The 14,265-nt window shown below is 30.5% G+C and overlaps 2 protein-coding genes across 3 annotated transcripts; one reads left to right on the forward strand and one right to left on the reverse strand.

Annotated features, from left to right (window-relative positions):
* Positions 1 to 4,075: 4,075 nt before the first annotated feature.
* Positions 4,076 to 8,363, forward strand: LOC145008258 (ENTH/ANTH/VHS superfamily protein). Of its 2 annotated transcripts, none has more exons than XM_078966884.1 (16): positions 4,076 to 4,222; positions 4,806 to 4,930; positions 5,032 to 5,101; positions 5,219 to 5,316; positions 5,582 to 5,723; positions 5,810 to 5,910; positions 6,005 to 6,088; positions 6,220 to 6,270; positions 6,454 to 6,519; positions 6,617 to 6,682; positions 6,774 to 6,854; positions 6,987 to 7,064; positions 7,150 to 7,311; positions 7,390 to 7,465; positions 7,548 to 7,660; positions 7,755 to 8,363. In XM_078966884.1, exons 2-16 carry the CDS (start codon positions 4,832 to 4,834, stop codon positions 8,127 to 8,129), a joined length of 1,662 nt encoding a protein of 553 aa, XP_078823010.1. In that variant the 5' UTR covers positions 4,076 to 4,222; positions 4,806 to 4,831; the 3' UTR covers positions 8,130 to 8,363. The 2 variants fall into 2 exon arrangements, with proteins under 2 accessions (XP_078823010.1, XP_078823011.1); XM_078966885.1 differs by having other exon boundaries at positions 4,142 to 4,293.
* Positions 8,364 to 8,408: 45 nt separating this feature from the next.
* LOC145008259 (NAD(P)-linked oxidoreductase superfamily protein) lies at positions 8,409 to 10,832 on the reverse strand. Its single transcript, XM_078966886.1, has 10 exons — positions 10,460 to 10,832; positions 10,219 to 10,310; positions 10,099 to 10,139; positions 9,748 to 9,912; positions 9,637 to 9,659; positions 9,437 to 9,508; positions 9,089 to 9,256; positions 8,904 to 8,986; positions 8,760 to 8,822; positions 8,409 to 8,686 (listed from the first exon to the last, which is right to left on the reverse strand). Exons 1-10 carry the CDS (start codon positions 10,671 to 10,673, stop codon positions 8,501 to 8,503), a joined length of 1,107 nt encoding a protein of 368 aa, XP_078823012.1. The 5' UTR covers positions 10,674 to 10,832; the 3' UTR covers positions 8,409 to 8,500.
* Positions 10,833 to 14,265: the final 3,433 nt, after the last annotated feature.

Raw genomic sequence — 14,265 nt, forward strand, 5'->3', positions numbered from 1 at the left:
ATAAACTAAAATTTCATACCTTTACCTTCCGAGCTTGTGAGAAGTATTGAAGTATTGCTAAGAATTTTATGCATATCTTAATGCAACTTTTCTGACCTTAATTAAGATATTGTTTAATTAGACAGTAAAAAATTAAGGTTAACCGAAGAGATTATTTTGGTTAATTTAACTAGGTAAAAAAGATCATACTAATGTTTGTTAGTTTTTCTCAATACCGGTTTAGATAAAACGCATTTTGAATAACCAAATCTGAGCTGATTACATGATTAAGAAAATCGCAGTAGAAATAAATTCATTTTTTATTACTGATTTCATTTAGTTAATTTCATTGCAATTTTTAATTTTAGTTTTAAATCGACCCCCTCCCCCCTTCCCCCCCCCCCCCCCCCCCGCACCCCCCCCCCCCTTTTTTTTTTTTTTTTTTTTTTTATATATATATTTTTTTTATCTTGTATGTTTTGACTAGTATGTGTCTTATAGAAAGAGACATTGACCATTAGACTGTGTCCCTAAGGATTCGATCCTACTTCCCTATGCTATCATTTAGTGCAGCCAAACAGTGAAATTATTATTTGCTTAAATCATGCGCGACAACGGTTTAACAAATATGAATACTTATTTTTTTTGTCTGGGCAAGTCGTGTTTGTATGGGGAAGAAAAGTAGAGGAGCGATACTTTGGAGCAGAGATGAGCAAGTTTGGAAGAATCTGGAGAATAAAGTCTTATTAACTAGACAAAGGAAGAGAACTCGAGAAATAACAAAGAAATATTTAAATAGAACAAATTGAAGCAGTCCAATAAAATTGAAAGATGACTCTGTTTCCAGAAATAACACCGATTCTAATAAGTTTTATAAATAAAGTGATGAAAATGAAAAATAAGAAAAGTAGAAGCGAGAAAAATCAGTAGTATGGCCACTGACTTTTGTGTTTAGAATATACTAGTATTATACCTGCTGCTCTTTGTGATGATAGTAATAGATTTAAAAAACACTAGGAAGTTAGTTGTTATTTATTGAAAGTATACGAAAAGGTTGTTTTGTATTTTTATTTCGTTTGAGTATAGGCGTCTTCTGATACTACAAGTACCATTTTTGGTGAAAGAAAATGCATTTCTATTGTTGATAGAAAATATAGTAGTTTACTGGTATTATAGTAGTTTGTTGTTTGCGTAGTGATATCTTCCAATATATATATATATATATATATATATATATATATATATATATATATATATATATATATATATATATATATATATATATACCAAAAAAACATAAAAGATGCGTCCGTAGTTACTAATAGGGGTAAATAGGATAAAAGTTAAAGACAAAAGTTAGAGATCAAATTCATGTATAGAAACTTAAGAGGATTTAAGTTGCCATACACAAAAGTCAAGAACAACAACCATGCCAAGAAAATGCTTTTAAAAATAAACATGCAAACATAAAAGTTTTATGCCGAAACCTAGATGAAGTCGGTGGATAGAAAAATTAGATTATATATAATACATGGTAGGAACTCTTTCAAAGCCAAAACCGAGGTAGTGAAAATGATATTTATAAAGTTAAAGGTGTTAACTATAAAAAAAATAGATTATATATACTTAATAAGTAAATATGAAAGTTTAAAAAATAAAAATGTAAAAATGATAATTTAGAAAGTTTTTTAAGTTAAGGGAGTAAAAATGTAATTCTAAAAAGTAAAGGATACAAAGTGTTCTTTAATAAACTAAAAGGAAAAAAGCAATAGAAATAAAAAATGCAGGGACTATTAAAAGAAAAGTCGGGCCACCGACCTTCCTTTTCAGAATATATATAAAAATAATTGACAGGGCTTATTTCACATTATTTCATTTATAAGGGCGGCATATGTAAATATAGATACCCTCACCGACAATTTGGTGTCCTTACTTGCAATTTTGTGAATAATTGGCTGCTGCTAGAAGGTCAACCTCATGAAGTGGGCCCAGCTGCTAATTATTTCATTTTTCGTAAAAGGTATAAAATATAAATTGAATTTTACCCGCAAACTTTATTTGAATTCTATTAATGCACATAACTTTAAAATAATGACTTTAGCCCCACTTTCGGCCCTCTTTTTTCTTTTAAATCACTTTTCGTACTTCAGTTGTAGATTATAATAAAAGCCTCTTTAATTATTTTCTCTACTAAACACATTTTGGAATAGAGTAAATATTACATAACACATATGTAACTGGCGATATTATACAATAAAAAATCATAATGAAAAATGACGATCTATTGTAATAAGAGTAAATTGCACAAATGGTCCCTATGGTTTGGGATAATTTGTGTACTTGATTCCTAACTTATTTTTTTAACTCGGAATGTTCCTATTATTTGTTTTTGTTACGCGTTTGGTATCTACTGTTTGTTTTTGTTACACGTTTGATCCCTATCTTACCTAAAAAGACTATTATTTAAATTAGAAAAAATGATAGGTATGTTAGGTAAGGTGAGGGGGTGAGATTGTGGGTGTGTTTATTTAAATAGATAAAAAATCAAGGACAAAATAGTTTTTTTTAGGTAAGACAGAGATCAAACGTCTAACAAAAACAAATAATAGAACCTTCCGAGTTAAAAATATAAGTTAGGGATCAAACGCGCAAATTAACCTAAACCATAGGGACTATTTGTGTAATTTACTCTTGTAATAATTGCAAATGTGGGACATGAAAAAGGGAGATTTAAACTTTCATGAATAATTGGGTGCAAAAGGTAAAAAAGTTACAAAATGAAAAGATTGACAGAAACAGAAAAGTTAGGGACGATTTTGTCAATATTAAGATTTTAAAGGAGCACATGTGAATAAACTGTGGAACATATGCTGTCTCTTTCATCCACCGCAAAGCTGTCTATAACCGCTGGATCTGATAATAGGTGGTCTCGCTAAAACCATTGAATCCAATCTAATTCATTCATTTTTGATCGGACGGTCTCTATTTATTTGTATACATGGATGTGTTTTTTTGTGGATGTATTCAATCATCGTACCTTTTCCACAATGTTGTGATATAAAATGAGAGGATCTGATCTGAATGAAGATTTGGAGTTTTCTGGCTTACTTCTTTTTTTTTTTTTTTTTTTTCCTCCTTTTTTACATTTTAAAATATTTAAATATTCTTATAATTATACACCAACTATACTATTCAATGATTAGTTAGTAAAATTAAATTAAATTAATGTATCTCAAAATGTTACATATTTTCACACGATGGGTGAAATTATACAGCTTAATTCAGGTATTTATGACAAGTAGTTGGGCGTGTAATATAAAATTTTGAAATTTGTGAAATAATATACAATATAAAAGCTAAAACCAATAAAAAAACTACTAGAATTAACTTTTGAATTAAAAACTATTTGATTTAAAGAAGATACTTAAGTTATATATATTCATTCTTGAAGTAAAACAATATGTCAATATGTGCTTTATGTGTTAGCAATTGATGTGTCATAGACGAGTGACATAATCAAAATAACTATGACATGTCATAAGTATATTATCCACTACTTCTTAATATACAAACATCTTAATACAATTTTTTTTGCATGACTGAAAGTGATTTTTACACAAAAATAAATACATAAAATATCAATAAAAATAATATAATAATACTTACAAAAACAAGCAGGTATCAACAACTCTAGGGTCAAATCTCTGGAAATCATTTTCTACGTTACATACTATATAACATACTTTTCAATATGACAACACATATATTTTAATTTGAGTATCCATTATAATTACATTATTTTTCAGAATTCTCATATGTTTGTCCTTCATGTTTTATTCATTAAATTTGATTAGTTTCATATATTTAATAATTTATAAACGAATAATAAAAATACTATATATCTTGTCGTGAAAAAACATAATTCATATTGTTTAAACTTCAAAAGAATGCAACTTTTTCCCTTTTTGCAAACATACCGATTTAAATATAATATATTTATTACTAATTTAATTATTGGCTAAACATTTTTTATAATTTATATTTGAAATCGAGGTGTATTTTAAGACAGAATATAATTAATTAATGTTAGAAAAGCATTTGTTATTTGACGCCGACGGCCAACCAAATACGAAATTCGTTTCCATTTTTGTGTTTTTGTAGACCTTTTTGGTGCACAACACACACAACACACACCAGCCAGACGCCTCTCTGTCTCTCTTTCTCTCTCTAGAAAACGATTCCGGTGAGTCAATTTCATCTTTCTGATCCATCTAATTTCTGTTTTTGAAGCTAAAACACACCGAATTTTGCAAGGTAGGAGTTCATCGTTGAGTTTGTTCATTTCAATTCTATCAATAGATACCAAGTGTGTTTTGAATTTAGTTGTTTGTTTCTCGGTTTTAGTTTATGATTTTGACCTCAGTTCCTGAATTTTGATTTGCAACTTTATTTCTCCAACCTGCTAAACAGGAATTGATTTTGTATACCTTTTATGTCTTTGTGTGTGACTTGTATGTGTTCTTATTGATGTAATGGAATTTCGTAGTTTTCACTTTTCAGGGTCCCGATGGACTTCTATCTTATTAGCTGAATTCGAATCACTTTTTTTGATTATTGATATCTATATAGGCTAGATTCATCTTCTACTATATGTGGACTATCATTCTATCAACTAATTGAGCTGAAGGAACTAACAGTGTTAGTTTTAACACTTGAAACTCTAGGAACTAATATGTTTCAATAGTATTGGTTACACTGAGAGTTGATATCTTGATGATGAGATGGTTTTAAGATGATCTTCCTGAAATTTTTCCCTAATTTTGTAGATCGGATTAGAATTCCTTGTTGAAGAATGTCAGGTGGTGGAACTCAAAACAGTTTACGGAAAGCTCTTGGAGCAATTAAGGACAGCACAACTGTCAATATAGCTAAAGTTAGTAGTGACTACAAGGTACATGAATATCTTGGAATTTACTTTATAAGTTAAACAAAAGTCATGCAAATATGCAATATGTTTGTCTTTAATAATGTTCATTGGTGTAATTTCTGCAGGAATTGGATATAAATATTGTCAAGGCTACAAACCATGTTGAGCGTCCAGCAAAAGAAAAACATATACGTGGTAAGTTATTTTATTTTTAAAGTTAAAATTCAGGGCATCTTAGAAGTATTTCCATCTTTATTTTATTTAAACAATGGAAAAGTAATGTTTTCTTCAATTTTGCACTCTTTTTTGCAGCTATATTTGCAGCTATCTCAGCTACAAGACCTCGAGCTGATGTTGCTTATTGCATACATGCTCTTGCAAGAAGACTGTCAAAGACACATAATTGGGCAGTAAGCATTTCCTCCAATAATTCTTGATGTGATTTCATGCCAATAAAGTTATCTCTGCATTTTTAATGTTCTTATAGATTATGTTATGAAAGTGTCACATGATCCTTGCCACTTTGTAAAAAAAAACTTATGGAAAATGTGTGCATTCAAGAATAAAGTCTATTAATTTTCAAAGAGTTGTTTATATACTTGCTACACTGTTAGTATATATTTAAAACTATCGAAAATGATGTTAATTGGTTAAATAAATTTGGTTGAAATTCAGGTTGCTTTGAAAACCTTAATTGTTATTCATCGGGCTTTGAGGGAGGTGGACCCCACATTTCAAGAAGAACTTCTCAACTATGGAAGAAGCAGAAACCATGTGCTCAATTTATCTTACTTCAAAGATGATTCTAGTCCAAATGGTACCTTGAAATGTTTCTTTTCATGAATCAAAATATATGGATCTATATAAATCATTGAAAAAAATATCTTTTGATATTCTTTTCAGCATGGGATTATTCTGGCTGGGTTAGGACATATGCATTATATTTGGAAGAAAGGCTGGAATGCTTCAGAGTCTTGAAATATGATGTTGAAACAGATCGCCCTGTAAGATAATAATTTATATAGTGTTTTGTTTAATAATTTGATCATTTATAATTTTCAACTAAATTAACAATCTTTGTTAAAAATTGTGATACAGAGAACAAAAGATCTTGATACTCCCGATCTACTTGAACAACTACCAGCTCTTCAGCAACTTCTGTTTCGTGTTTTAGGGTGTCAGGTATATAATCTTTAACACTTATTTAGTTAAAGTTGTTATTAAACATTAAAGTTTGGTGCTTTTTAATGTAAAAGATGGGTTTAATAACCTAATCATAGTAAAATCTGAACCTTAATTTGTATCCTATGCAGCCACAAGGAGCAGCAGTTCATAACTTTGTGATTCAGCTGGCACTTTCTATGGTTAGTAAGCTTGTTATTAATAATAATAATGCATGAGGGCAAATTCGTAAAATGTTAAACGTAATGAGGATAGCCACAGTTTCATGACTTTTTCTATTAAGTCGTTCTTTCTGTATTAATTAAAAAAGAAACACTCAATATAGTACCCATTATGTCTTACTATTATCTTTGTTGCTTCTTTAGGTTGCTTCTGAAAGCATGAAAATCTACAATGCAATTAGTGATGGTTCAGTTAATTTGGTAGACAAGGTAAACGTTAATTTTATGTATAAAAATTCAAATTTCATTTGATGAAAAAAAGAAAGAAAGAAAAAGGTCTGATAATTTAAACATAACCATGAAACAGTTCTTTGAGATGCAACGACATGATGCTCTTAAGGCTCTTGATATATATAGGAGAGCTGGACAACAGGTAGTATTATTCTGGTAATTTTTATTTGAAGTTTTTTAGCAAAAATGGTAGATATGTTATGTTAATATGTTATGCTCTTCAATGTTTTCAGGCTGAAAGATTGTCTGAGTTTTATGAAGTATGTAAAAGTCTTGATATTGGACGTGGGGACAGGTTCATTAAGATTGAACAGGTATGAAATATGAATATGGTCATCTGCTTATAAAGTTCTTAGGGTTAAATGCAAGAAATAGCAACGTACTTCTATTGATTTGTTTATTGTATTTGTAGTATTTTAATTTCTTTTTATTTATTTATACTGAAGCCCCCATCTTCATTTCTACAAGCCATGGAAGAATACGTGAAAGAAGCTCCTCGTGCTTCTACTGTTCATAAAGATCTGGTAGGATATTTCTGTCTACTTCTTATAAATATTTAAAATTTTTAAAAAATAAATCTTCTTAAATTTTATGTTCCCAAAAATTCAGGATAGCAAACCGAAAACAATTTTGGCCATAGAATACAAAAAAGAAACAGAGGTTCAAGAGAAACAGTCGGAATCTCCACCACCTGCTGCACCTATAGCTGAACCGGTGGCTGAACCCATTAAGGTGGAAGCAGTTGCCTCCAAACCACCACCAGATTTACTGGTATTTTAATTATTTTATATTATTTATAATGTATTATTATTTTTATATAATATTATTTAATTGTTCATGTGTTGCTAGTGTTTGGATGATCCGGTTACAGACGCTTCTGAATTCGACCAGAAGAATTCTTTAGCTTTGGCTATTGTTCCCGTTGGTATGTAATTTATAGTTTTTATTGCAAAAAATAGTAATTTATTTCTATTTATTTTTTTAAAATTTATTTGTTGCTATGACAGTTGACCAACCAACTTCAACCGCCACAACTTCATTCAACGGAACCTCCGGATGGGAGTTGGCCCTAGTAACCGCTCCAAGCTCTAATGGGACCACCGCATCCGCAAGCAAATTGGTACATAACATTTACCTCCAAACATAATTATTTATCACACTGTCTGTCTGTTTGTCTCTGTCTGATTATATTAGTCAAATATCTAAAATGCCAGGCTGGAGGGCTAGACAAACTTACACTCGATAGTCTCTACGACGATGCAATCAGAAGAACCAACCAAAACCAAACCGCGAGCTTCAACCCATGGGAACACGGTCCGCTAGCCGGGACCATGATGCCGCCGCCACAAACCGCACCGGGCCCATTCTACGGCTCAACCGCTCTATCCGCACCACACAACATACAAATGGCTATGGCTCAACAACAACATCAGCAACAAGCCTTCATGTTCCAACAACAACAAATGATGATGATGTCCCCACCACAACAAAGTGCAAACCCATTTGCGAATCCGTATGGACCCACCTCGCACCCTTATGGGTCGGGTGTCCCGGTTCAATCATATAATCCATATACGGGACTTATATAGGAGGTCTTTCGGGGTGAAAATGTGTACAAGTTAATTAGGAGTAGGAATATGCATTGTTCATTATTTGAGGTCGAGGGTTGGAATAATGTTTTCGGGTTATATTCTCATTCTTTTCGTCTGTCAATTTTTTTTTCAAGGTTTTATATTTTGTTTAAGATAGAAATATCGTGTAAAACTTTTGAGATTGTCATTTGCACATTCATGTATCATATATAAATTGTAATTGAGTGGTCATTCTTGGACAGTGTTAATTAACTTAGGGGTTGTTTGCTGGGAGAATAAGCAAAAATATGTGTATGTATTGGATCTATATCAGTAACAAAGTATCTATATGTTCTTTAATTACAAAAAATGAAATGTGTATTGCCAATTTACATCTTTTCAACGGGAAAACCCATTGTGGGTTTTGATTTTGACGCCAAATCACGAAGCTCAGCAACCTCATCACTAGTTAGTCTCCAACCCAATGCCCCACCAAATTCTTGTGCTTGTTCTGCATTTTTGGCTCCAGGAATTGGGATCACATTATCTTGAGCTATGAGCCAGTTGAGTGCCACCTGGCAACATATCATACATCTTAGTCCTGGTCATAGTTGTACAACCTGTTCTGTTATGTCATATCAAATGTACCTGTGTTGGAGTTTTCTTATAGCTCTCTCCGATCTCCTTGATCCTGTTTATAAGCGGTTGCAGCTGAAGGGAAACAGATTATTGTATGACGTAAGTATGGAAAAAAAAATTAAACTTTTTCCAGATTTGCCCTTGCGGTCTTACCTCAGTTAGGAACTCAGCAGTGTAAATATTTCCTCGAGGACCTGTCGGGATGTTTTGCGGAGTATACTTTCCCGTCAAAACACCTGCAGGAGTTGATAAAAAAAGGTTATTGCAAATTAGAATGACAATTCTAGGGTTTTTTAGTTCTTTTTCTTTATAAGAAAATACAAAATTACAACTCAAACCTTGAGCGATAGGCGAATACGCAATTAAACTAATCCCAAGTTCATCACACGTGGCCTTGACACCGTTTTCCTCAGGTATCCTGTAAATGAGACTGTAATTGACTTGGTTTGAAGCCAACGGAATACCTCGTTTCTTTAGCTGTTTATAAGCCTCACGAAGACGCTTTTCTATAAAAAACAAATTTCCCAAAAGAAAAAAAAAAAAATCAAACAAGTGGTAATGAGCTAAGAATACATAAAAGAGATCTTAGGTTCAAACCCAAGCATCACATTTCTTGCTTTGAGGACACCTCATCAGTGGGACCGGTTTTAACAGTTATAACTGTAAAAAAAAAAATGAAAATATACCGCTGTAGTTGGAGACTCCAACAGCCTTCACAAGCCCTTGATCCACCGCATCTCCAAGACCATCAATATACCCTGAAAAAAACTATCCAACTTAGGTGCTTTTTTTTTTTTTTTTTTTTTTTTTACTTAATGGGCTTAATAGGTTAAGCATTTAAACTATACAAAATAGATATAAAGAGTAAGCCAATTAGGCAAAGTACCTTCGTTTCCCCAAATTCCTGGCCTGAAAATTTATAAAAAAGTTAGTTGGTTATTACGATTTACTTGAATGTGACATGAATATAATAACCCAAGGAGGCTAAGAAACAAACCAGTGAAGTTGATAGAGTTCAACTGAGTCGAGCTCGAGTCGACTCAATGAGTCCTTAAGGGCTGAGAGGACACTTTGGCGCCCTAGCCTCCATGGCAATGCTGCAAATTTAGTTGCAACAGCTATCTCATCTTCCGGATACTTCTTCTTACGTTCCTTAATGAATCTTAAGCAGATAAAAACAATGTGAATATGACATTACTTCTAACACGTAGATTGTTTACCCATTCAATAATTTATCAATGTGAATACTTAAAAAGAAACAGACCCAAAGTGACATAAATGAGCACAAATTCATTTATAATTATAGATGAAAATCAAGTTAACCACTACTACTTGGTTTGTAGAATACCTTCCCAGTAGTGTTTCAGAATTTATCGCACCAAATGAGAACTGAAAAAACAGAAATTTGAGGTTTTAGTAACACAGAGTTTTTCCAGAAAAGTAGGATCATAATGCAATTCATTCTTACCCTCGAGCCATAAACCTCAGCAGTATCGAACCAAGTTATACCACTATCTATACTTGCATCAAATGCGTTCTTACAAGCTTTCATCTTCCTATCTGCGATCATCCCATAGAGAAATCAGATCCCAATAACATTTTCAGTCAGAAACCAAAAGATAATAGAACATACAAGCTTAAAAAAGTCTTCCAAGGACATTTTAACAAACACCTGGTGGACAAACTTTTCAACATGTAATCTCACTTACCATCCCATTCGAAATTGTTCCAATAACTGGTATCGCCCCATGACCAAGCTCCAATCCCAAGCTTTGTGAGCTTCAAATCAGAACCACCCAGCTTCACGAACTTATCTTCCTCGGTTTGCACCTTCACAACGCCATCTGAAGCAACTGCCCTGATTCGTTCAACCTTTTTCTGGCTAAAAGCGAAGTTACAGGTACTAGTGAATTGCAACGCCATTCCCACACTTGATCTTTCAATTACTCCAGGTTTTGGTTATTATGCTTTCAGAAAAGAAAACCCAATTACTAATCTAAGCAAAAACATTAATTTTTGGTGGTCGATGTATAAATTCTCCACGTCTATTAGTTTCCAAAGAGCTTCGGACCACATGAAACATGATGTACTTGTGTGCCAAAATTTAAGGTACAAACATATGATTATGTCATCTATTTTTTGTTTAAGCAAAATTTAGGTACAAAGATATGATTCTGTCCCTTCTAAATTTAAATTGATAAACTTAAAAAAAATATATTGTTTAAGCAAAATTATATATATATATATATATATATATATATATATATATATATATATATATATATATATATATATATATATATATATATAAAAGACCAATAAGAACTAAAAAAGATTAAAAACTCTAAAAACCACTTATTTTTAACTATTCTAATATTTATTTTCAACTTTAACAACAAATATCTAACAAATGGATAACATTTCAAACATTTACAAATTTTTTTTTGCAAGAAACTCTCTCAAACTCTCCCAATTGTTCAAACCCTAACATCAGTTCTACCACCTATGTCCGCCACTTGCTGCTGCTACCTGCCGCCTACTACCGTCGTCACCTACCACATTCCCTCATCTGAATGTTAAGTTTCCAAAGTTTTTCACTTCAAATCCACCGTTCACAGCCACTGGCTTTAGATTTGGAGTCAAAAACCTCGTTGTCGGCGAAGGCCATCACTGATAACCACCACTACTACTCTTCACTCCGGTGAAATACAAAAAACTCGTCTCCATCTCTTTCTTCATGATCTACGACAAACCGACAAACCACACCACCGCCGTTAGCCGCCACTATAGTTGCTTCCTCTCAGCTCCGGTTAAACACGACGAGCTTTCCTATATCTCTTTCTCCATGATTTTTGGTGAAAAACACGTAGATCTGCATCAGATCTAACATTTTTGAGCTCTAATACCGAGGAACAACACTAACGTCGTCAATCACCACCACTTCTGCTGCCCGTCGCTCCGGTGAAACTCCGACATGTATGCCTTCATCTCTTATCTTTGATATTCGTGATACAATTAGATCTGCATCATATATGATTTGTTTGACGTATTTTAGTTGTAGATCTGGTGGTTGTTGCACACTTGTAGGTGGCCAACGATGGTTCTACCACCAGATCAGATTTTTTGTACCTCCTCATCTTTTATTCTTTGTGTATTTTTTCTATGGTTGGATTTATGATGATAATGCTTATATAGAAAAGTTTTTAATCAGATGCATAAAAGGTGTTTGATGAAATGTCTTAATGAAAAGAATGTATTTGTTAAGCTGTGAATGATTAGTATATTAAGTTGTAAACAAATTGTGAACTAGTCTTTTTGAATGTGTTTTTTGCTCAAATCAGTTTCATAGTTTTATTATTAAAATACTAAACTATTATTAAAATAATAAAATGTTGCAACAATGTTTTATTCCTTTTTATTATTAGTCTATTTATAAATCTGTAATTTGTTAAAGAAATGAGTATAAAGCTCTCACGAATAGAAAATAAAACAATTTTGTATTTAAAAGAATATTCATGTCTATAATTAAAATAAACTAGACATGAATATTAATTGTATATTTAATACGGATCCTTATTTTGTTTAATAAGGTTGGATTTTTTATAGTGTGATTATATTTTTATAAAAAAAAACCGAGTAACCCAATGGGTAAAGAATTAAAGATACGAATACTTAAATGTGGTAGTTTACTCCTAATGAATTTTGTGATTAAACTGTAAATAGACAGTATTAAGTTCTGAATAGGTTATATTAAGTTGTGAATCTAATATAGATTTTGTGTTAAAATATAAATGATTTGTGTATTAAGCTATGATTTTTGTGTTTTAAACTGTGAATTAACTTCAATAAGCTGTAAATTTCTTGTTTAAACTGTAACTTGACAGTAATAAGCTGTGGATTTTCTTATTAAACTATGAATTGACTGTATTAAAATTTCAAATCGATAATTGGTTGTGATTTATATTTTTTGTATTAAACTTTAAATTCATTGTAATAAGACGTGATTTTTATGTATTAAGCTGTAATAAGATGTGAATTGTTTATTAAATTGTGAATTGACTATATTAAACTGTGAATTTTTGTGTTAAACAATGATTTTGTGTTTAAAAATGTGAATTGACTGTAATAAGTTGTGAATTTTCTTATTAAACTGTGAATTGACTTTATTAAAAATTTCAAATTGATAATATGGTTGTGAATTTATATTTTTTGTATTAAACTATAAATTTATTGTAATAAGATGTGTTTTTTTATGTATTAAGCCATGATTTTTGTTTTTTAAACTTTAAATTAACTGCATTAAGTTATGATTTTTTATTTAAATTGTGAATTAACTATATTAAACTATGAATTTTTTATATTAAACAATGATTTTTGTGTTTAAAAATATGAATTGACTGCATTAAACGGTGAATTTTCTGAAACTTTGAATTGATGACATTTTGTTGTGAATTTTTTATAATTTCTCTTAAAATATTAATGATTTATGTATAATTTTTTGTGTTAACTTTCTTGTGATTTTTTTGTTGTATAAATTTGTAAGAATCTACTAGCTTTTATAATTATTTTGCATTAAATTCAAAATAAATGAATTAATATGTTATTAGACTGTGAATGTAGTATTTAAGTTAATGCATAACTTTATTTATAAATCTGATTTGGAAGAAATGATAGTTACAATGCTGATACAGGTGGTTGGTGGTGGTGTGTGGTGGTAGAGTTTGAGTTTTTGACATTTTTTAATTAGTAAATTATTGTAAAATGGTTTGTATTAACTTGTGAATTTTTTGCATTAAATTTTAAATGGATTGTGTAAAATTGTATTTTGTACAAGTTTTGTGTTAAAATAAAAGAGCATATACAAATGAAAATATTAGATTTTAAAAATTATAATTTTATTATTTTCGTATCAAAAAGGCAAAAATTTAGGATTTTTACATATTTAATAATAGTATTATGTACATATTTACTAATTAATAGGGTTCTTAATCTTTTGTGGTTCTCATTTGAACCACTCCACACACACACACACACATATATATATATATATATATATATATATATATATATATATATATATATATAGCTTAATAAAAATATTATTATTTTCATTTTATATCATTTACATTAAGTCAGTTATATAGAAATGCATTCGCAAGAGAGAAACTCGAAAAAAAATGTACACATATATCAGTTATTTTTAATGAAGAAATGTACTGCTGACGTTCATGTACATATGCATTTTTCATGTGTGCATATTTTTTCGAGATGTTTTTTTTTTCGTATGCATTTCTATATGATCGACTTAATGTCGTAAGTCATTTTAAAAAAATCACATGAAAAAGTTTGTGGGATAATATGGGTTCGTAAAAGATGCTGACTGATATATATATATATATATATATATATATATATATATATATATATATATATATATATATATATATATATATATATATATATATATATATATATATATATATATATATATATATATATATATATATATATCGGG

The sequence above is a fragment of the Lactuca saligna genome, chromosome 8 (assembly GCF_052625555.1).
Source record: "Lactuca saligna cultivar CGN05327 chromosome 8, ASM5262555v1, whole genome shotgun sequence".
NCBI classification, from domain to species: domain Eukaryota; kingdom Viridiplantae; phylum Streptophyta; class Magnoliopsida; order Asterales; family Asteraceae; genus Lactuca; species Lactuca saligna.